Below are 23,708 nucleotides of genomic sequence, written 5' to 3'. Positions count from 1 at the left end.
AGCAATGCAGGCAAGTTACAGCACAGTAAGGGTATCTCAGCGGTGGGGGAGAGCTCTACACTGGTGGATGCCATTATTAGAAAGCAGTAGTTCTGCCATTTGACCACATGCGAGTGTATGAGGAAATATGGTTCATAAAGTACAATGTAGTTCATACTCTCCATTCTATGCATCATACAATGTAATATCTACCATTGCTACCACGTCACTAGAAACAGAGAAATAAACTCACCTTTGGATGCACCTCTTCTAGGGAGGAAAAGGAAGTGACGTAAGAATGGCCCACGGTCCCAGCCACTGGAATGTCATAAAGCTTTCCAGCAAGGACATTGCTTGTGCAATCAAAACCTAAAAGAAAGTGGAGCAAGAATCAGAAGGACAAAACTGATTGCCACAAAATTCCCTCATTCTTAGTCATGCTTTTCTTATTTGTTATACCTTTTCAAAGTAAAACTGGAGTTCTGACTGTTCGAATAATCAGCAAAATATAAATATAGCAGCATATTCAGCAATATGCTTCTCAGATTGGAACGTGCAAGTGCAGAACAAGAGTAGGTCTAAAGAACAGTTACTTCCCTTCAGTAACTATTTCTGGTGGGCGCATAAGCCTGCTGGAGATTCTTCACTTCAGGAGTACTGCTTTCAGGCTTCAGGCAGGCCAGAACAATGTTTATCCCAGCAATCACGCTCTAACATCACCAGGTGTGAGCATGCAACTTGAGCCGAGACCCAGTCTCCAGCTCTGACGTCACTAGAGTATATTAGGTACCAACTGGCATCAGTCCCTGATATTCAATCTGCGCCCGGCTGAGGCACTTGGAGAGGAACCAAGCTAGCGATAAATACACCACATATGTTTAGACACCTTTATTTGTAGAGCTTATGGTTCATTTCACATCAAAAGCAGATGCAGCTTCAAATAGGTGATATGTTTCGGTCAATAAACCACAGTTGAAAACACTGCACCTGCAGGTCTCCTGCAGGACTCGCAGCACCGGATAAGTAACTGCAGTATATCAGTGGTTTTGGAGTTTTTGTTTTTAATTAGCTTGTGTCTAATTCCAAAACCTAACTATAACATCACTTTTTTTCCGACTTTATTGAAAATGCAAAATCAGAGACGAACAACCAAGAAAAGGAAAGCGTCAACGGCACATATAAGAATAGAGCACATTAAGGAGACCATTAGATTTATCCACAGATCATCAGCAGACGATGAACCCCTCCACTCCAACACAGGATCCCAATTCCAGATCACACAGCATTAATCAGTCTCGGTAAATAAAAAAAAGTTCAGGGCGCCAAATGTCCTGATCCTAGAATGTTTTGACACCTTGGAAAGTTTGTAACCATGGCACTATCTTCCTGGGAAGGAGAAAGGGAAGTTAAGGCTCTGCAGGAAGATAATGTATCCTCCAAAAATATAGATAATGAAGCTAAGTAATCCTTTTCAGATTGATGCATCTTCCCACAGACTCCTCACCTTATGAATGGGCCCCAAATGAATACGCATCTAGGAGGAGGAACTGATTGGGCTGGTTAACCTAATAAACCGTGTAACAAAGATGGGGCAGGCAAGTACCAGTCACCGCATGCCTGAGGCGTGAGGCGGTAGTGCTTGTCAAGAAAGATGGAGGTTTGATAGTCTGGGCCATATGGAATACAGATATTACCTTGGGTTAAAAAAAAAAATGATGGGCATGTGCAAAGAACTAACTTATACATGGTAGAACCTGTGAAAGACAGATGAAAGGAAGAGGTCTGAATTTCGCCGAGCCTGCAAGCTGAAGTAATTGTGTAATAAACACACTGGGCAACTGTGCATCTGTTGGAATGGACAAATCGCCAAGAAAGTCAAAAAAAGGCTCAAATCCCACTGAGAAATAATAAATGGAGCAGGAGGGAATAAAGCAAACTTTTCTTGAAACGTGTCACTTGTGGGTCCTGTAATAAGAGGTGCTGAGAGCATCCGCCCTCACTTTTGAGGGAGTCATTCAGGTAAGCCGCTAATGGGAAGAGTCCCCATCACTGCACTCATTCCCACAGGCGAAATGCTCCCCAAACATCGGTTTCACAATCTGAAACCAACCTTTCTTGTGATATAATGGGCAGTGGGATTTGGACTTTGCCGCCTCCGCCCCCTCCACCCACCCCCTCCGCCCCCCCCACTCCCTCCGCCCCCTCCGCCCCCCCCCACTCCCTCCGCCACTTCCGCCACTCCCTCCCCCCCACACCCCCCCCCAATGAAAGGAAGAAAGGCTTTAAGAGCAAGATGGACCAACCATAGCTTGGCATATCTAAATGTAGGCACTGGGCAGATGCGGACCAAAAACCTCAAACTGTCATGTTTCCTCGGTGAGCACTCACACAGAAAGGAGGCACCCATGACTAAGGTAGCTATAAGCCAGCTGGAGAATGACTGAGAAAACTCTTAGAAGGTTGGAGGGGCCCATCCACCAGCGCAGACCTCGTGATGCACCAAATGAAAATCTGCATCTGGGTTAAAAGACATCCTTGGTGTTGCAGTCAAACCTTTTTCTCTCATTTACGGTATCACTGTAGAGATGTGTGAAAGAAGACTGTGCTACAAAGACAATATTTGTAGCCACACATTTCAGCCAATCAGCATCTGTATAGCGCAGCACTGTCACCTTAAGGGTATCTGGGCACTGAGGGTGCTAGGTCTCCATCGAAAAGCCAGGCCTTGAGTTTCTTTCGGAAGTGTGTCAGGGAGGGTGCTGTTCGGAGGTGGAGAGGCAGGTTGTGCCAGGGCTTGGCGGCGATGTGAGTTAGGCGTCTTGAGGGTAGGAGTAAGTTCAGACGATGGTTGATGTAGGGCAGTCCTTGGTTGTGTAGGGCTTTGTATGCATGCCTAAGGATCTTGAACTGGCATCTCTTCTGGATGGGGAGCCAGTGGAGGTTTCTGGGACGGGGATGACGTGGGTCAGTTTGGGGAGGTCCAGGATGAGTCTGGCTGCAGTGTTCTGTATGGTCTGCAGTCTTCTGAGGAACTGGGTGGAGATTCCGGCAAAGAGGGCGCTGCCGTAGTCGAGGCGGCAGTGAAAAGGGTGTGGGTGAGGGTCTTCCTGGAGATGATCTGGATTCATCTAAGGATTCTGCAGAGCACGTGAAGAGTGTGGAAGCAGAAGGTGGTTTCTGCATGGACTTGTTATTTCATGGTCAGCTGGCTGCGAGGATGATGCCTAGGTTGCATGCACGGTCTGCTGGTTTGGTGTTGGTCTGAGTTCTCCTGGCTACCAGCTGTCGTCCCGTATGGAGGCATTCTTCTCAAAGATCAGAACTCATGTTTTGTCAGAGTTGACTTTAAGGCAATTATCTCTCATCCATTCGGCTACGTTAGTCATGGCATTGCAGAAGATGGCTTTGGCAGGGTCTTCAGTAAGCGAAAGGATTAGTTGCATGTCGTCTGCTTAGGAGATTATGTTGAGTCTGTGTGATCTGAAGATGTCTGCGAGGGGAGTCATGTAGATGTTGAATAGGGTGGGGCTGAAGGATGATCCTAGGGGTACGCAGCAGATGATTTCCTTGGGTGAGGAGGTGAAGGGCGGCAGTCGGATGCTTTGAGTGCATCCTGTCAGGAAAGAGGCAATCCATTTGAGTTTTTTTTGCTGTATGCTGATGTTGTGGAGTCTGTCGATGAGGTGATGGCTCAGAGACAGTTTTGAATGATGCAGAGAGGTCGAGGAAGATCTGAGCCACAGTGTCTCCCTGGTCAAGGAGAGTTCTGATGTCGTCTGTAGCAGCAATCTGTGCAGTCTTCGTGCTGTGGTTGGCTCAAAACCCTGATTGTGAGATGTCGAATAGGTGGTTCTGTCCCCGGCATTCGGCGAGCTGTTGGTTGATGACTTTCTCGAAAACTTTGGCTGGGCAGAGGAGCATGGAGATCAGGCAGCAGTCTTTGAGGTCGCTGGGGTCGGTAGGGGGCTTCTTTAGTAAGGGTCTGACATCTGCATATTTCTAACTGACCGGGAAGGTTGCTGTGGTGATGGAGGTGTTGAGGATGCCGGTGAGTTCTGTGCTGATTGGGTTGGTTCCGAGGTTGAAGAGATGGTGGGGCAGAGGTCGGTGGGTGCCCCGGGGTGGATGGCTGTGGTGGTCTGAGTGGTGAGCGGAGACCAGGTGGTGAACGTCCGGTTAGTGTTTGCAGGTGGGTTGAGGTTGGGAGTCTTGGATTGGGGGGGTCAAAGTTGTTAGAGATGGTGTCGATCTTGCTGTGGAAGTAGTCCGAGAGGGTGTTGCAGGGTTCTTGGGAGGAGTGGATGGTGTTCTCTGTGGCTATCGGGATGGAGGCTTTCTTGACTATCTAGAAGGGTTCTTTCATGTGGTTGGCCGCTATATCAATGCAGGCTGTGATGGCTGATCTCTTGGCTTCCTTGATAAGGAGGTGGTAGTTGCTGAGGGCTGCTTTGTGAGCGGCGGAGTCAGAGGAGTCTATGGTAACGCATAATCGCTTCTTGAGTCAATAGCCGTTGCACTTGATGGTTTTGAGTTCTGGGGTGTACCAGCTGGCTTGTTTGGAAGTTCAGTTGGCTTTTGTTGGTTTCAGCAGGGCCACTATGTTGGTGCAATTGGTGATCCTGGCAGAGAAGTTCTGGGCAGTCTGGTCAGGGTCTGCTCAATTGTCGGGTTATGTGGTGCTGAAGGTCTGTGTCCATTGTGTTTCGGTTACCTTGCCCCAGCTGTGGTGGGTCGCTCTGAGATGCTTGGTGATGGTATGCTGGATGTTGGAGATGGTAAAAGTGAACAATGGTGTGGTCGGTCCAGGTGAGTTCTGTGACATGGGAGAATTTGTTTCCGTCACTGCAGGTCTTTGGCTTTTTGCGTGCGTTCAGTGACCAGTTCGCTGGGATCATCAACGTGGAAATTGAGATAGCAGAGTAGGACACAGTGGTGGGAGCCGATGGCTAGGGGGCGATGTGGTTATAGATTGCATCACAGAAGGGTTGTCAGAGGTCTGTAGGCGAGGGTACCTCTCATTGTGGTATTGGAGTCAGCCTGAAGTTGGAAGTTGAGGTGTTCCATGTGGGGCGTGGGTCATCTTGGTGATGGTGCATTGATGGTTTCTTTGACGATGACGGTGATGCTCCCCCTCCCCCATGTTTGTTGGTGCAGTATCAGTGTATCATCTTGTAACTGTCAGGAGTGGCAGTAGCGATGTCGGGGGTTCGAGGAGCGGTTGAGCCATGTTTTGGTGATGAAGGCCACGTCAGGTGAAGGTGGAGATGGTGTCCCTGATTTCTGTGGCATGTTTGGAGTAGGAGTTAAGCAGGATGCACAGGAGCAGTTTCAGGTTGTTCATGGTCTTCTGGACGGAAGCGGCATGGAGTCCATTGTGGGCTGGTGGTCCTGTGTAGCAGGAGATGTGGCAGTGGTGGCATGTGAAGGGTCCTTTAGTTGATCACAGAGAGGACGGGAAGCAGCTGTTGTTGCAGTGTCCTGGGTCCAGGCATGAGCTCCTCAGAGGTGTAGCATCAGATGGTGGGAGGACTAGGAGTCCTGGCGCGGTCCAGGTACAGACAGGCTTGCTTTTGGTGCCGCGGCCTCCATAAAATAGCCTTGGGAGGTGTGAGGGGCCGGCAGGGAGGAGGAAGTGAGGAGGAATGGTGGGGCAGGAGTAGCAAGGCTGGAGGAAACGTGTCAGTGAGATGCAAAATCAGGGAAGCGAGTGGTTGTTATGGCAACCAAAAGCAAACAGAAGCGTGAACAAGGGGAAGCAAGAGGTTGCTAAGGCAATCAAGTACTAAAGCGCTGAGGTTCCCTGTATATAGGCAGAGTGAAGGCAAGTGGGAGAGTGATGCGGCAGGACATCAGTGACCTAGACAACAAGGTCAAGGCCTGCTCATAGAGGCCACGCAACGGCCTACATAAAATAGTCCTGGGAGGTGGAAGGGGCCAGCAGGTAGGAGGAGGACGGACAGGAGTGGCAAGGCAGGAAGAAACAGTCGGCAAGACACAAAATCATTTAGGTTGTTCAAACTTGATTATATGATACATAAATGAAAAGCTTTCACTATTAGGATGAGAACTCTAAGGAAATGCAGTGAGCTGTGAGCTCAGATTGTATTACTGACAGTAGCACCAGTGTAAAAACATTAAACTTTTACAAAAATGAATAGTATGAGGATATTATTCTCCAAGAAAGCTCTCTGATTATATGCATATACAAGCCACAAGTCTGAAAGAAATATTGCTGGTTATTTACTTTCAAAATAAAATGTACTCAAAAAATGCAACTTGAAAAATAAAATTTTCCTAATGTGTTGTGCAACTATAAATACCATTGTTGGGATGCGTCATTTACTAAAATGACTGCTTTTGATAAATGCCAATACTTAAAACAAAAGATTAGTAATGGAGAATCTGTGTAAAACCATTATGGAGAACGTTAGGGGCAACATGAAAATGAATTAGGTGCCCAATTCTTAAAGAAGTAAAAAAAGTGCACACACAATTGTAAACCATTGCAACGGTGTATATCTACAACTATGAGGTTTTACAAGAGTTTTTACAAAAGCCTGGAAACTGTACTCCCAGCAAACGTTTGTGAGTTCGGGGAGAGGGGGCGAGGGGGCTTTGAGTCTGGGTGACAGAGGATCCTTCTATGCCCAGCGCCATTTCCAAGTCATGGTGTTTTATCCAGGTGCCCCAGATTCATGGGCCTCATACTTTGTCTCCAGGTCCTTGACAGAGATTCAGTCAATGTGGGAAAATCATTTCACATATGTTGCTCTACAGTAGACTTTAAAAACACAAGTGTTCTTGCTCAGCAGGTCCGTTGACATTTCAGAGCTGGCCAACAATAGGTTCTCACATTATACCATGAACTCGTAACCAAGTCTGCTCAGCGGTATGCATTAGAGCTGTTGCGCAAATCACCTGAACAATCCATTATTCACATGCGGGTCTTATTATTCCAAATGAAAGAGCTAAGGATATCTTGTTACAACCAACAATTCCTGAATTACAGGTGCAGGCTATGTGACCGTGAGAAAGAATCACTTGCACATATTACTTGTTGTGGCCCGCGCAGGGAGCGGCGGGTCTTTCTTAAGCAGATCTTTGTAATGAACATCATGCCCTGCAAGGGTGCACTGATGCACGGCCTTAACTCCCAGAACATTTCCAAATAATGCTGAGCTGCCAATTTTTTTAAATTAAAGTTGCCAGGAAATATAAGTCGTTGTGTCCATGACCGTGTTCGAGGCCATTTTTTGACACCTCTGTGCTTATGACCTGAGATGGTTTGAGGAACAGTTACTTTCAACTTGGGAGTGGCTGCTGCTGAGTAATCATGAACTTGGTATTGAATGTCACTTTAAAGACCGTTTGAGATTTTCAATTACATTTTTTAATGAACCTATGAGATTTTAATTCTATTATTGTTTTAATCAAAATGAAATTGTGTGGCCATAATATATGTGTTGTTATGTAAGATTTAAATTATTCAAACATAAAAAATGTACTTATTCTCTCTCTCTCTCTGTATGTGTATATCTATCTCTATCTCTTTCTATCTCTATCTATCTCTATCTCTTTCTATCTCTTTCTATCTCTCTCTATCTCTCTCTATCTCTCTCTATCTCTCTCTATCTATCTCTATCTATCTCTATCTATCTCTATCTCTTTCTATCTCTTTCTATCTCTTTCTTTCTATCTCTTTCTATCTATCTCTATCTATCTCTATCTCTTTCTATCTATCTCTTTCTATCTCTTTCTTTCTATCTCTTTCTATCTATCTCTATCTATCTCTATCTCTTTCTATCTCTATCTATCTCTATCTCTTTCTATCTCTTTCTATCTCTCTCTATCTCTCTCTATCTCTCTCTATCTATCTCTATCTATCTCTATCTATCTCTATCTCTTTCTATCTCTTTCTATCTCTTTCTTTCTATCTCTTTCTATCTATCTCTATCTATCTCTATCTCTTTCTATCTATCTCTTTCTATCTATCTCTTTCTATCTATCTCTTTCTATCTATCTCTTTCTATCTATCTCTTTCTATCTATCTCTTTCTATCTATCTCTTTCTATCTCTTTCTATCTATCTCTTTCTATCTCTTTCTATCTATCTCTTTCTATCTCTTTCTATCTATCTCTTTCTATCTCTTTCTATCTATCTCTTTCTATCTCTATCTATCTCTATCTATCTCTATCTATCTCTATCTATCTCTATCTATCTCTATCTATCTCTTTCTTTCTATCTCTTTCTATCTATCTCTTTCTATCTCTTTCTATCTATCTCTTTCTATCTATCTCTTTCTATCTATCTCTTTCTATCTCTTTCTATCTATCTCTTTCTATCTATCTCTTTCTATCTATCTCTTTCTATCTCTTTCTATCTATCTCTATCTCTTTCTATCTCTTTCTTTCTATCTATCTCTATCTCTTTCTATCTATCTCTTTCTATCTATCTCTTTCTATCTATCTCTATCTATCTCTTTCTATCTCTTTCTATCTCTTTCTATCTATCTCTTTCTATCTCTTTCTATCTCTTTCTATCTCTTTCTATCTCTTTCTATCTCTTTCTATCTATCTCTTTCTATCTATCTCTTTCTATCTCTTTCTATCTATCTCTATCTCTTTCTATCTATCTCTATCTCTTTCTATCTCTTTCTATCTATCTATCTCTTTCTATCTATCTCTTTCTATCTATCTCTTTCTATCTATCTCTTTCTCTCTCTCTCTTTCTCTCTCTCTCTTTCTCTCTCTCTCTCTCTTTCTCTCTCTCTCTCTCTTTCTCTCTCTCTCTCTCTTTCTCTCTCTCTCTCTCTTTCTCTCTCTCTCTCTTTCTCTCTCTCTCTCTCTCTGTCTCTCTCTCTGTCTCTCTCTCTGTCTCTCTCTCTGTCTCTCTCTCTGTCTCTCTCTCTGTCTCTCTCTCTGTCTCTCTCTCTGTCTCTCTCTCTGTCTATCTCTGTCTCTCTCTCTGTCTATCTCTCTGTCTATCTCTCTGTCTATCTCTCTGTCTATCTCTCTGTCTATCTCTCTCTGTCTATCTCTCTCTGTCTATCTCTCTCTGTCTATCTCTCTCTGTCTATCTATCTCTGTCTATCTATCTCTGTCTATCTATCTCTGTCTATCTATCTCTGTATATAGATATATGTATATATCATCTACCGACCCCCTACATCCTCACACAACTTTGTACATCTATGTACATTTCTGATAAGCAGGTCATCCATACTCACATAATTACAGTCCAAAGTCATCCAGCACAGAAGAGCTTCCGCGTATTTCCAAGCTCCATTGACCCCAATATTGGTGGATAGTCCTCTTCCTACTCCTTTGTTTTTGAAACACCAAAAGCGTCCTGAATACCCAACACATCGGGTCACTGCCCCTTATTCTGTATCACATTATGGCCATTGGCACTCCACATCAGGAGTACTTGAAACTCAGTCTGATTGTAGCAGACTTTATGGTCCGCCCACGAGAGGGGCTGTTGCATTGCTTGATTTTGTTTACTGACTTTGCACTCACCTAATATGTCCTGTGGGGGGGGGGGTCCACACTGGCTGAACTCAGAGATCATGTCCTTTGTCATTACTTCATTGGGTTCTACCTTTCTCCCCCACCCCTCCGATTACTATCCCTGTTTTCACCACCATTATTCTAGGGTGGTCTCCACATTGTGTTACGGTTATCCCATGCTTTTCACAACCAAACAGGACATTTTGCTGCTCTGTACTTGATAGCATCTCAATGTGCCAGAATATGAAGAGATTTACTTCCTACCCTTTCCTATATCACTATCATAGGAAAGGGTGAACCCTTAGCTCCACACCAGGGTCCCCGAGTTGACGTACCTCGCCCGACGCTTGCGGCTAAACCCAATCTCATTGATGTCTATACATGAACGCCTGGTGGCGACTTATCATTGGACATGCATTACATCAGGGTGTCTGTAATACACCTGATTTTGTGTGGACTGTGTATGAGTGCAAGTACTATCTTGTCTCGTCACATTCTTTTGGGTGTTTGGTGGCACAATATATTGAATACCACACCCTTCTGAACTATAACCTAGCTATTTTTGGATTTCCCAACAGGTTGGTTGGCAGTGGATCCACTTTGGATGCAACAGCAGACCACTGTTTGGCTTTTGTATTGCTTTATAAGGACACTTTCTTTAGAGCAGTAGATTTCCTTTTTGCATAGGTCCTGAAGAATTCCAAAACACCTTTGTTGAGGGTAAATAGGCAGAAACATGTTGCCCTTTTGAAGGGACACACTGAAGCAGGACTGTCTCTGGCAGTGTCCAATTGTTTTTAACTCTGACCCAGGGTGACACCAATAAAGCTATTTGCTCACACTGTAGCCAGTTTTAATCACCTTCACTTTCACCTCACCTCCTCTAGCTCACCATAGGGACATACCATATCTCTCTCTCAACATCCGCAAGAGGGAGTTGTAGCCCGCACAATGATCAGCTGTGATGGCGCGAGGCGATTCCCTATGATGAAGCATGCCGCCTCTGGTGGGTGAGGGAATGTGTCCTTAATAAGGGTTCTACCCCGTTAGCTAAGTTAGTGTTCCTATTTGTTTCCGACTCGCTTGAAGACCCAGGTCTTTATTTTGTGAATGGTCATTATTTCATAGCCACTTGCTAAGCACTTAGCAGTACAGGTTGCAGCACTAGGAAACTGACACGCTTAGGGTTGACGATTACACTGATAACTGGAGATTGTGGTAGGCTCGGGGGCTGGTGAACTATGCACCACAATAGTCCAAACAACAGAACACTAGATTTTAAGTGGTATGGAGGCAGTCCTAGGCTCATTTGGTTGTGTACCAAAGGAAGACTAACTGCAGAGATAAGTGAAGCTAAAACCAGCTATATTTTCCATTTGCAATAGTACATTTGAGGAGTGAAGCTGCTACTGTAAGGAGAGTGTCCACAGAATGCATACACAGTTGAGGATGCTTTCCATCCTGATCCACTTCCAGTTCGAGGAAACTGAAACCTGAATTAAATGAGGGGCACTCTATTATCAAATGCATTACTGGCAAAGGAAAGAGGTCAGCACATATTGGACACTTAGGGGGTTATTCTAACTTTGGAGGAGTGATAATCCGTCCCAAAAGTGACGGTAAAGTGACGGATATACCACCAGCCGTATTACGAGTTCCATAGGATATAATGGACTCGTAATACGGCTGGTGGTAAATCCGTCACTTTTCCGTCACTTTTGGGACGGATTAACACCTCCTCCAAAGTTAGAATAACCCCCTTAGTTTGCAATCCATGTTCAACACCAGATAGTTTGATTAGAATCGAACAACAATTCAAGATATTCCCAAGCTGTTGCATCTTTCAAATTACTCTTACATGGAAAAAAATACTTAAAAAGCAGTCATGCCACCACACAAAACATTATGCTACAATGTTTTATAATCTTAAGCACTTCATTATTTTCAGTAGAAAGGAGACCACTCAGCTTTTTCCATGGAATTTCAACGCTACATCAATCCGATGCAGCATCATAAAATAACCCTTGACACTGGTTTGTTTAACACATTTTCAACACAACTCTGATAGTGGTTCCTTACTCCAACCACAATGTATTGGCAAATGGTCCGAGCACCAAAAACTTAATATTACAGCAAAAAACAAAAAAACAAAAAATAAAAAAAATAAAATCCTAGATCAAATCCATCTGAATCTTTGTTGCTGCTTTTGAAACAGGGGGAGTGTAAATTGCCTTTGCATTACAGACAACACAGACAAAACTCAGATCAACAAATATTTGCAGTTTTATGTAACAAGAAATGGGGACATTGGGCCCGATTTAGAGCTTGGCAGAGTCTCACTCCTTCACAAACCTGATGGATATCCCGTCTGCCTTACTACGAGTTCCAGAGGCTATAATGCACTTGCAAAAAGGCAGGCGGGATATCCCCGCATTTGTGACGAAGTAGCCCGTCCACTGAAATGGCGATCAGGCTCAATATGCTTTCTCCACTTTTAAAACCGAGGCATTTTATTCTGAATTTAAAACCAAAGTAGAAAAAAAAAATCAGTATACTCAAACTTCACAAAAAAACTAGATTTAATAATATTTTTTATTAAAAGTTTCATCAAGCCCTGAAAATAATTTAAAAGCAATAACCATTTACCTTGGTGTCCCAAGTATGTATCACATATCAACCTCTTCAATCTCTCCATATGCAACTTATTTGGAATGAAAAGGATATTTTAGAGAGACAGCCAAACAGTCCTGGTGGCATAGATGACATTGATAGAGAGTATGACTGGAATACAATGGTCTCACAGCTTAAGGTTGAACAGCATGTTATTTACTTTGTATATTTATATATGAACCGAAACTGAGTGACTCCCACCCCCCTGCTCTTTTTATACAGCCCTTCAATTTTCCGTATCCTGCAACATTATTTCAGAAAGGAAAGGATACCGTCACATTAATGGCTACTCTCACAAAGAGCCTGTGAACTAGTGCATCACAAAGTGATCAAAAACAAACTCAACATAGCAAAACCACTGGCCGTCACCCCCCCCCTTGAGTCCAGGTTAGTCTTGTTGAGTATCAGAGGGTTCCCCCATCTAGAATGACTCCCAGGCCCTCTCTCCCTATTTCCATTAACATTAAGTCACCCTTTTTCCTTTCCCACCAATGCCATAAAGGCCTCAGTCCACGCGAGGCAGAGTTCTCCCAATTCATTTCAGTCTCCAATTTCTTCCTTTCTTTTATAGCCACTCCCTTTTGTTATGCTCCATGTTTCTGTTTTAAATAAATAGATGTTGCACTTTTGTAGCCCTGGGAAGCAGAACGTTTCACGCCTATCTACCTCAGCTGGAGGTCGCATACTGGTTTGTTCAATTTTCTTATTAAGATTTATTTTCAACCTTGGAATGAATTTGGCTGCATTGTAAGCAATGTTAATAGACTCATTTAAAATTCAGAAAAAAGAAAAGACAAGAACTTCAGGCACAAATCAAAAGTGCCTAGAAATGAACTCAACCCTAGCAACCACTGAATTGTTTAATATTCTGTCTTAAGCTCTATGGCAAGAGCAAGCCACTATTATTGAAGGAATGCACAGGTTATGGGACATGCTGCAATGGAAAGGCAGACGCTAATGTTGTAGGACGCTCAGAGGTCTGACGTGCTGAGAACCCCTTTTGGGACAGCTAGGTAAGGAAGTTACCCTGCCCTGGATACTTTAGAGTGCTGAGAATTGTCCCAGCACAACTTGATCAGGCAGAAAGGGGGGGGGGGGGGGGGGGGGGCGAGGCATGGACCGCTCCTGAACAATCCATTTGCCACAAAGCAGAAGGGTGGAACTGAAATGTGAAATTTGATACAGCCGAGAGAACACACTTCTCCTAGGAAGAGTGGGGGTTGAAGGGAGATAAGGGAGTTATTCTTATTGCACGTGTCAGAGGAGGGGTCTATATGACCTGATCATTTTTTTATTTATAACTATTTTACACTAGCCTCCGTTTTGGAGGCATGGATTTTTTTTTTTTTTAATGTCAATATTCAGGATCTGTGACATTAAATTTTACACTTGGGGGCTGCGGGGAGGGGGTAAGACTATTATCATATACAGACTAACGAACACTGACCACTACACATAAGACAGCGCAAGTCATCTCTGAGTTGAATAACTTTATGAAAAAAAATCAAACTTAGCTCTGTATCGCTTTAGGTCCCGGAATCTCCTGACGGACTACAAGTAGCCCGATGATGGGAATACCCAGTAGAACTGGCCAATTGGCAACTGTTTACCACATGTAAGAAGTTATCTTGGACTTCGTTTTTCTGTGATCTTTCAGTTATCTGGCCTTGACTGATGGGAAATAGCTTGAAAAATGATTGAAGAACCTTAGTTTACCCAGAAGAACTTTGCGTGTGATAGACAGTACTTGATCAAGTCTATATATTCAAATATAGCCTGGACCATGTCTGTGGTACCTGAAAGTAATCACAATAGATTTGACAACATATTGTCCTACTTAAGGCATATTTATGGAGTTGGAAAAAGATATGAACATTTAGAAAAATACAGTATGGGATGTTGCAATCGATGAACTGCATATTTCAACCCCGTTTAGACAAAGGGCAAACGTTTATGACAGCTACTGAGGAAAAAAGACAAATGTGAAGTTCTCACAGGTCAATTACCCAGGAATGGTAACCGCAACTTAACATCAGATGAGATTACCACCACAACAAAAGAGCGCTATCGTAGAAAACCCCATGAAGGAGTGCCTGCTGGTTGTGAAAAGTAATGCCCTGGCTCTTACTATTTAATGCAATCTCCTAGAAGCACTTCGTGAATGATTTTCACTGAATTTACATGTGTGTGAATGCACAGGCCTGCTGGATGCTGGACTCTGTGTGAGATTCAGTAACACAGCATCCAACCCTCTTTCACCTACAATCACCCTGCGCTAAGTTTCCAAGTCCACTGGGGTTCTCTAATGACCAATCTTATGATGCTCCTGTCTGGAGTTGTGGAAGCAGTAGGATACGGATTGGAACAGGGTGAAGCAGAAGAGTGAAGACTTACCTCCAATGTAGGAATATTTTGATGCAGAGATGCCACCGTTGGGCCCTTGTGCACGTCTGAGCCCCATTTCCAGTAGCATTTTATCAGGGCCAGCCGCGGAGCGCATCCTAGCAGCATTCGTAGCAACAAGACTGGACAGAGAAAAAGCAGAAAATAGTGTCCCTAAATTGCAGAGTCAGCCTTACCTGGACGAAAGAATGAATCAATAACATGTGCATACTTATAACAATATCACATTTACTGCATGCCTGGGAGCAGTTCCACTAATCTGGTAGTGCTAGGTTTTATTTCAGATGTTAACGTATATGCACGAACAAACCCGGATTACTACTTTTATGGAAAATACCCAGATAGGATATATTTTGATTTATATTTTGAGCTAACAGAGTGGAGAATCATATGGCTAGTGTTACCATCAGAAATGCAGACCTGCAAGTTATACAATGTACCCAAGACAGGAAGAATATTTTACACCCGACGGAAACTACCTACAGTGGGGCAACAGAAAATGAAACAAGTAGGTTAAAATCTTCTATCTGCAGCAGTTCCTACATAGTTCATTATCTATACTCCATTTGCCTAAGCTGCAAACAATTTTGTAATTCTACTCTTTGTGAAATGATTGCACCAAATCTAAGTCATAATAAAATGATTTCTCTTTAAAGGGGTAGGAACGCAATTTATATTTCAAAACCAGTATATTTTTGGACTAATTTGATGATAAGTGTTTTTATTGTGCAATGGCCTTTTCATTTGTTCCCTCTTTTCTCCGATTTACTATTCTGTTGTGTTCTAACTAAAACTCCATGAAAATACATGGAAAACAAACTAATTCAATAACCAAGTTGCCTTACAAACCTGAAACTATGTAAAGGTGCAAAAGGAATGCATTAGTACAAAAGGATATGAAGCCATCTGTAAATGATACGCAGAGTGGCTACTTACTCGATACCCTAGAAAGTGCTTTCGGCCAAGCAAGGGATAGCAAAGCACGAAACAAACAACTAACACAACACACTAATGCAAATGGCAAAACCGTCTTTTAGGTGAGATCATGATCTGAATGTTGCCTTGTGGACCATCTGATTTTTCCCAGTTCAACACAAGGCATTATCTTCACCCTACAACCTGCCCCACAATCCCTCTCTGCCATGTTTGCAGTCTGTTAGTATCACAGCCACCACAAACACACCTGTGGTCCTGGAACAAGGGTTGACGGATTAAGGCTTGTAAATTAAGTCACTTCTTTCTCAGAGGTTACTAAAAGCATGGCATTGTCACCCAAAACAGCCACAGGGACAAAATAAGTAGCAGATTTCAACATTTTCCACAACATACATAGGGCCTAATTTAGAGTTTGACTGTTGGGGATACTCCGTATCAAACATGACGGATATCCTGTCCGCCTTATTACCGGTGCCACTGAATAAAATGCACTTGTAATACGGCAGACAGGATACCCGTCACATTTCTGGTAGAATATCCCATCCACCAAACTCTAAATCAGACTCATAGCTACAACAGAAAGAGGAATCAAACAGTTTATTCAGAACTGGCAGTCGACGTACGGGTTAAGCGCACAACTGATGATTAACTGTAAAATCTGGCGTTTGTTTATTTGTTAACACAAAATGCATAGAGTTGTTTTGGAACAAAGTTCTACTGCGCCCGAAAGTTTATTCAACTGCTTGATATCTGAGAATCAACTAAATATTTAGTCAAATTGGACTACTCTAACTCTTACTTGTATAGCAGCTTGGCCATCGTCCATATGGCGTAAGTCCAGCTGACCTCTGGATTAGTTTCCTTTTCCAGAAGATAATGATTAACCGCAATGGCTGGGATTTAATGCAAAATCCAAAGCTTACCACACACTCGACAGAAGAGGCTGCTTTCTTTGAGCATTGTGAGATGAGGAGACTAGTAGAATCCATTCCTTTTTTTTTTTTTTTTTTTTTACAATATCTTATATTAATTGTCCAAATATGGGTTAACATTCCCTATTTGCATATTATTAAATACTCCCCAACTGTCCCCTCCCTCCCTCCTTACATCCAGCAACCATTACATTTTTTTGTTTATTTCCTGATACATAATTGAGTACCGTATAGTGAGTCCGTGTTTCTCCAGGTCCTTAATTTCTTGTCATGTATTTTAAGAGGCTTCATAAGAGCTTAAATTTGATACGAGTTGTGAGTGTTAGTAGAATCCATTCCTAATACCAAAGTTCTGACTGAACCCTGGACACAGCCCCCATCTCAAGCAAGATCCCCTTAAATCATATCTGCGCACATTCGCCCTAGTCGTTCTCTACATTTTGCTTTTGCTTTTCAGCTTGGCCACAGCAGTTGTGTTCTGTGTAAAGCATGGTTTCCGTTTGCCAAAGGTGAACAGTAATGCATTTCCAAGGCAGCGCACACAGCCAAGTGATTACGTTTATGCTCAAGTTTAGATTTTTGGTGTGCTTGCTATGATTCATAACCCACTGGGCATCACTTAAGAAGGACTCATCCTTTTATTTATCAAAGGTTTTGCAATTGTTAGGCATCACTAACAAAAGGCCTCAGGGTACTGGTGAGGGTCAAAAACTGTAAAAGTTTAAAAATGGTGCAGACCAGTAAATCCAACAGCCAAGTTCCACCACCGCCAACTGACATCCACCGCGTGTGCGTGGAGGCGCATGGGCATTCATTAGAGAACATAAGGTTGGCCGGCTGCCGGACGGAAGAGCCACAACATGGAGTAGCCATTCCATAGTGAGGTCTGAACGCAAGAGGTGGGTCTTAACTCTCGCGGACGTAGGCCCGTCTCTCCAACCTGAGGTCTTCTGAAATGAGGAGCACGGAGTGTGAAGAAACCTCACTCCACATATTTTGGAGCCATTTCATAAAGGTGTTTTGAAGTAAGTAAAGCAGTGCTCCTGTTATACTTTTGGTTTCTACATACTCAGATCAGTTTCTGAATTGGGCCCAAAGCACCTAAAATGAGAATAAAATGGGAATACATAGGAAAAACTCTTGCCCAACTGATACAGATAGAAAGGATGGTGCACTTTTACTAATCAGGATTTGGACATTTCAGGCCGATTCACAAAAATATATAAGCGTGTTTATAAGAGTACTCCTGCAGTACTACCTCCGTTCTCATAACTGCTTTTGTGAATTGGTCCCTATCTGACTGAATACATGAACACAAAATGTAAGGTTGTCTACCTAGATGGATAGTTTTACAGCCAATTACAACTAAAGGTGAAATGAGTAAACTGCCTAACTAGAAATATGAGCCATGTAGATTCTTGGAATTTCCATCACAGTGGTGCACAAAACCACACAACATGACAGATGTCCTTTCTACTGGGAAATTGTTCCCTTACAAGGAAGGAGCACCCCTACTCCACCCCAACCTACCTTGTTTGTGGTGCCAGAGTTCCCCAGACATGTTCTGCTTTTATCCAGGAAAAGCAGCTTTCTGTGATGGCTGAATAAATAAACCAATTTCCGCAACCCGCCTTCGTGTTATGGCCAGCCTTCTTGTTTCTTGCTGAATACGATGGCTCCTGTGGTTCTCCTTTGTTGTTTTTCTTTAATTAGCCTGTCTTATGCAGTGTGTAATTAAAGAGCATGTTGCAAGAGAAGAAACGTCTGTGGCGTGTCATGGCACCAGAAGACCGCTTACCCGTCTCGCAGAGGCATTGCTTTGGATTCTTTGACAGTAAAGTGTGTTAACTATAATACAGCTACAAAGAATACTTTGACACACATACACGGATCCTGCGGCGGTGCAGGTATCACAGGCCTATCATAGCCTTTACTTCGCCCACCTCCTGGTACTCTAATTCGGACAAGCACACAAAGAGACACAGCTAACTTAGATGCTGCTTCATACAGTACATACCAGTATATGTTGGGGCAGCACAGGGTGGCATGCATTCAGTGGAGGGGTTGCCCTTTGCCAAGCGCAAGAACTTAGGATAATTTGTACTTTTTGGAAGCAGAGCTTCAACTGAGGCACCTGCTTTATTTTTATAATTGCTTACCGCTGTGATTTATTTTCTGTGACATGAGCATTGGTGCCAGAATGCACCCTGAGCTGCTTATTTAGTCCAGAGTTTTGCGCAAAATCTCTACGCAACTGAAGTACTTTCTACCGCCTTATTAGTAAGTGGTAATTCACTGGGAAAATGTATAGTGCTTCTCATACACTACAGCTGCGTTTTGGACCACAAGGTAATGTCTCCAGTGATCTTGTGTATCGATAATTTTGGCAATGTGATAGTTCCTTGAACGTCTATCTATAGAATGCAGAGATAACAAGAATCCTGGTGTGGAGAAGACGACAAGACTACAAAGAGTTTAATCTTCACCAACCGAGGGCAATTCCTCTTAATTCTATACATACATGCACATATATATATATATATATATATATATAGTGCTTCTTAGTTTGGTGCAGATGGGCTTATATTTCTCTGCTTCTGGGACCACAAGTGGAGCCTAAATAACCCCACAGTCCCTGCCAGCTTCCCGCGGGAGCCGACACTGCTCCTGCACGCAAGGAGCTGTAAAAAAAAAAAAAAATGCAACTCCCTGTGTGCAGGAGCAATCCTTTAATCTGTTTTACTGCCAGCCTAACAGCTGAAAGGTCCGCTCCCAGCAAGCAGCACTTACAGTTTGCTCTTGCTTGGGGTGTGGCAGTTCCCAGGGACATTAGTGACTCCAGGAGGGGGCCCCACCTCCTTTTGTATGCACCGGGCCAGCCCTGGGGAGGTGGTGCCCAGGTAGGAGGCCATGCCGCCCTCCCACTTATAATTTTGTAACAGGTTCCAAGGATGTTGTGGGACCTGGGGAGGTCTGCGCAGCCCTACTGCACATTATTCAATAAAGCCCTGGGGAGGTGTTGGTCCCAGGGATCCTAATAGCCACAGGAGGGGGGTTTGTGTGGCCCACCTCCATATTAGCGATGTAGCCCCGGGAAGGTGGTGGTCCCTGAGGGTCAAAAGAGACCATGGAGAAGTCTGTACGACCCCCCCCCTTCCAATATGTGAAAAAATCCCCTGGGAGGTGGTGCCACCTGGGCTCTAAAAAGCCTTAATAGGAGGTTCCCATGCACCCCATCCTTTTCTTTTTTTAATGCCGCATGCCCCCAGTACCTGGACCACCTGGGGCTAAAGAGTGAACAAGTGCGGAAGACCACATTTTTTTTTTTTTTTTTTAAGTTTCCGACAGATTCAGGGATCCTCTACGCATTTCGGCAAAAATGTTTAAAAAAAAAAAAATGCTTTTTAGCTTATCACCTGAGCTAGGGGTCAAGGCATTCCGACCCAGCCCCCTTTCTCTTTTTTTTAAAGATTTTTTTTTGGGACTCAGTTAAGTCAGAGTTCCAAAATGGCTGCCAACACTTCCTGGTTAAAGTGTTGGGAGCCAATCAGATTTCAGCATGAGATCTCTGGGATCCGCGGAGCCTCGAGTCCCTAGATTTACAAATTTGGTTTTCCTTTAATTACTCAAATACTACTGAATGGATTTACACCAAATCACAAAAAGCATACTTTCTGGACCGAGAGCTAGCTTTCAGGTTCCATGGGAAGAGCAATTTTTGTTTCGCTAACCACTTTGACTCTGTTTGATTAATGTGCATGAAACTTTTCACCCCCAAAAAAAAAAAATCTTCCACCTCGGCTACTTCATGAAAAGTTGTGTTGATCTGTCAAGCAAGACCTAGGTGGGTGTCTCAAAAGTGCAATTTCCTGGTTGAACGGAACTACACCAAATTTGGCAAAAATAGTTAGACAATTAACATGCTTTTTGTGATGGGGTGTATATGTTTGTTCAGATATTTTTGAGAAATTAGCTCAGGTTGTACATGAAGAAGTCAACCCTCAGAAAACGTTAGGTATATTTGTGTCACTAGTGTCGAGGTATGCTCTGATTGGCCCTTTCAAAGTGGATGGGCAGATTCAGATTATCTGACAACAACATGGAGACTATGTTGTGGCAGCCATTACAGGACTCATTGGAAAAAAATTAAAGGCCACATAAGGGGGCCAGGGGGCACACCTTGACCCCAAAAATCCATGTGGTGGAGGGGCCAAGGAGCCCGAAGAGACCACTGGTCGCTTGAGCAGGCCACCAGAAGCAAAAGACACCAAAACTGCCCAAAGCGGTCCATGGGGAGACCCGTCCAGGAATGGAACAAGTCGCACTATGCTCCTGAAGCTTCTTGATCTCCCAGGGAGGGCAAAGCCCTCAGGAGTTGGCACGAGGAAGTTGAAAAAAATATAGATGGTGGCAGGCGCGTGCATGGACCTCTTTACAATGTGAACTTTGCTCCCTGGTGCTCCTATTCTACCTAGAAGCCAACATGAACAAAAATAATGTTGCCATGCTCTTTCAATTTTTGTCCCCCAGAGGACCTGCATCTCCTTGAGAACCAAAGACGACATCACCCTGGCACTCCTCTTGTCCCCGTGCCTTTGTCGGGGACCAGAGCATCAGGCGTCTAGCCTCCTGCTTGTGGGCAGGAAGACTAGTTTGCTGCTGCTCCAACTCACAGTCAGCACAGACAGGAGCAAGAAGGGTGCCAGTTCCTGTGCAGCATACAGAGAGCTGGCAGGGGCTGTAGGAGCTTTGGGGTGCCACCAGGTCCCCCAACTAAAAAGACTTAAATGCTGTGGGTGATCCAGGTGGAAACAGGTCACTCATTACAAATAAAAAGTGGTGGCCACCTCATCAAAGGGTTGCTGCGGGGCGCGGCTCAGCCGGGACCTGGAGCACCACATAAGGCCTAGCAAGGGTGATTTCTAATTAACATATGCCTCTTGTGGTGCCCCAGAGAGGGCACAAGCACATTCCCTGTTGGTGGGTCCTAAGGCTGCTCTTAGAGCCTGTTTAAAGTAAAGAAAGATTTATGTTCATATTTTATTGAAATTTTAATGCTTTTCTGACTATGATAACAATAGATAATCATGCCTTGAATGCCTTAATAAAAGGCCACAGGAATGTTAATCAAATGGCATCAGGTTAAGACACAGCCAACATAAGATAGTATCATCCCCTAGCACTTTGGATGGTGTTACATTAGTCTAGTATGGTACGTGTTCACTTTTATGAATATGGTGCCATCCTTACAAAGCCAGTAGGCTTGCCTTTTGATAACTACATCCCCTTATATTGTGTCTAGCATATGTAGTGGGTCTTAGGATTCACGGTGTGCTAGAGGTGAGGACTGTTAGGATGGTGTCATCACACGTATTTTCAACTGCCTACTTGGACATATATGTAAACTAATACATATCATTAAGTAGTATTTCCCATAAGCTTTTGGGAGGGTGTTTTAAAATCTGCAGATTCCACTTGTGGTGCCTAGGAGAAGGAAGGGGCACCACAACCATGTCCCTTAATGTTTGTGGGGTCTGCTAGGAGTATGCCAGTCCCCACAGAAACACCCACCAAAGTTTTTTTTAATTCACCCTAATTCTCCTGGGGGGGATCAATTAGTGACCCCAAGAGAGTTTTCACACAATTTCAAGAACACCTAGCTTCATTCAGAGGATTTATAGTGTGGAACCCTCTGCTGACAGGTCCTTTAGCTGTGCTTGCAGCCTCCTGGAAAAAAAAGACCCATGCTCATATTTTATTGAAATTGTTATGCTTGATACGTCTTAATGAAGAGCATGGGAATAGTTTAGTCATTATTACCAGGTTAACACAGAGTTCTAATCAATGTGATTGTAAGGTGGTACCTTCTATAAGAGTTTTAATGGTAATGTATTGGTCTGCTATCTTATTATTCCTGCATTTATGAATGTGGCACACCATGACTAAGCCAGTATGCCTGTCTTTAAATATCTACACCCACTTTATAATGTCTAGTATTTGTGGAGGGTGAGTGGTATTATTGTCTTAAATTTCAGGGCTCCCAAAGGGTATGGACCATTAGGAGAGTGTTAGCATAGGATTTCAACCTGACTTGGAAATATTTGTAAATGAATGTGCAGTATTAAGTAGGGTGTGCATAGCAAAATACTGTATCTCTTTGTTAAGTAAAGGTACTGGCTTAGCAATGCTTTATTTGGTATTGTTCATTGCATACCTGTAGACTGGGTAATAGTTCACACCACCTCCCCTGAGTAGGCCTTGGACCGCTCAGCCTTGCTACCCTGACAGAACAGAGTGCTATAATGGCGTACTTGGTTACCAACTAATAACTCACTTTCTTACATTAATGGGGGTTAGGCACTGCCGAGAAATGGGCACGGGGATTAGCTGGGGTTTGGGAACCAGCAAGGGCCTGGATGCCTGCAAGCGGGGGGCTTAGATGCAGGGGCTCGCCGGAAGTTGGGTACCAGCAGAGGGTTGTGAAATAAGCCTTGCCAGAGGCCAGAGCCTGTTGCCAACTACCCACTGCACACATGCTCCACTCTAAATATAATCAAATTCACAGAAAAAACAGAAAGGCAAAGGTGACATTATACTTAACTACGATTATACGATCTTAGCATATATTAAAATAACAAATTCACTGAAAAACCACCAAGGGTTAAAGTGATGTATTAGTTAGGTGTTGAAATGAGATAAGAATTAACGCTTAAAAACTGAAAAATCACTGAACTTCAACAGTTAAAGTGAAGTAACTATATCTTGTCTCTCATCATGCACTTCTTACAACCTCATATAATACATCACTCATGATATGTTAACTACCATGCCTGGTGACATCTCTGATGACATCATCCATAGTACTGCTATTCACATTACTCTATACACCCTAACATCATTTTATAAAAAAAATAGTTAGCAAAGGAACTGTAATCATATACAGTATAGAGTTACTCTATGTACACTTGTGGGTGCACAGAACAGTAACAGCGTAAGCACTGGAGGCAACTGTGGTTGTACATGTTGAAAGTTATATCGAGCACCATTTACAAACCAGTACATTTTGGGGTGCAAGCATTGCTACATGTTGAACAATGGAAAGTCTGAGCACATCTGATGAGGCTTAAAGCCAAAGCCTGTTGAAAAAATCTGTGAGAAAAGACAAACCTTCTGTTGAGAAGGGAAGAGGTTATCCACCAGTAGATGGCTAGGCAGATCTCCCACATAAGATTCCACCAGTGAGACGGACTGAGCTGCAGGAACGGTGTGACCACAACTC

The 23,708-nt window shown here is 43.3% G+C and overlaps 1 protein-coding gene across 3 annotated transcripts in view; it reads right to left on the bottom strand.

Moving 5' to 3' along the window:
- NAPRT (nicotinate phosphoribosyltransferase) overlaps positions 1–23,708 on the bottom strand; it is a 189,740-nt gene that overhangs the window by 87,129 nt on the left and 78,903 nt on the right. For 2 of the 3 annotated variants that reach the window (XM_069220889.1, XM_069220890.1), the window contains exons 4-5: positions 14,553–14,683; positions 233–348 (exon numbers count right to left, since the gene is read on the bottom strand). In XM_069220889.1, the coding sequence (XP_069076990.1) occupies positions 233–348; positions 14,553–14,683 (247 nt within the window). The remainder of the gene's footprint in view (positions 1–232; positions 349–14,552; positions 14,684–23,708) is intronic. The other variant, XM_069220891.1, reaches the window with a different exon arrangement.

This window comes from Pleurodeles waltl, chromosome 2_2 (genome assembly GCF_031143425.1).
Source record: "Pleurodeles waltl isolate 20211129_DDA chromosome 2_2, aPleWal1.hap1.20221129, whole genome shotgun sequence".
NCBI classification, from domain to species: domain Eukaryota; kingdom Metazoa; phylum Chordata; class Amphibia; order Caudata; family Salamandridae; genus Pleurodeles; species Pleurodeles waltl.
Note: the sequence above shows the minus strand (reverse complement) of the source record. Positions and strands in the feature narration are given on the sequence as shown.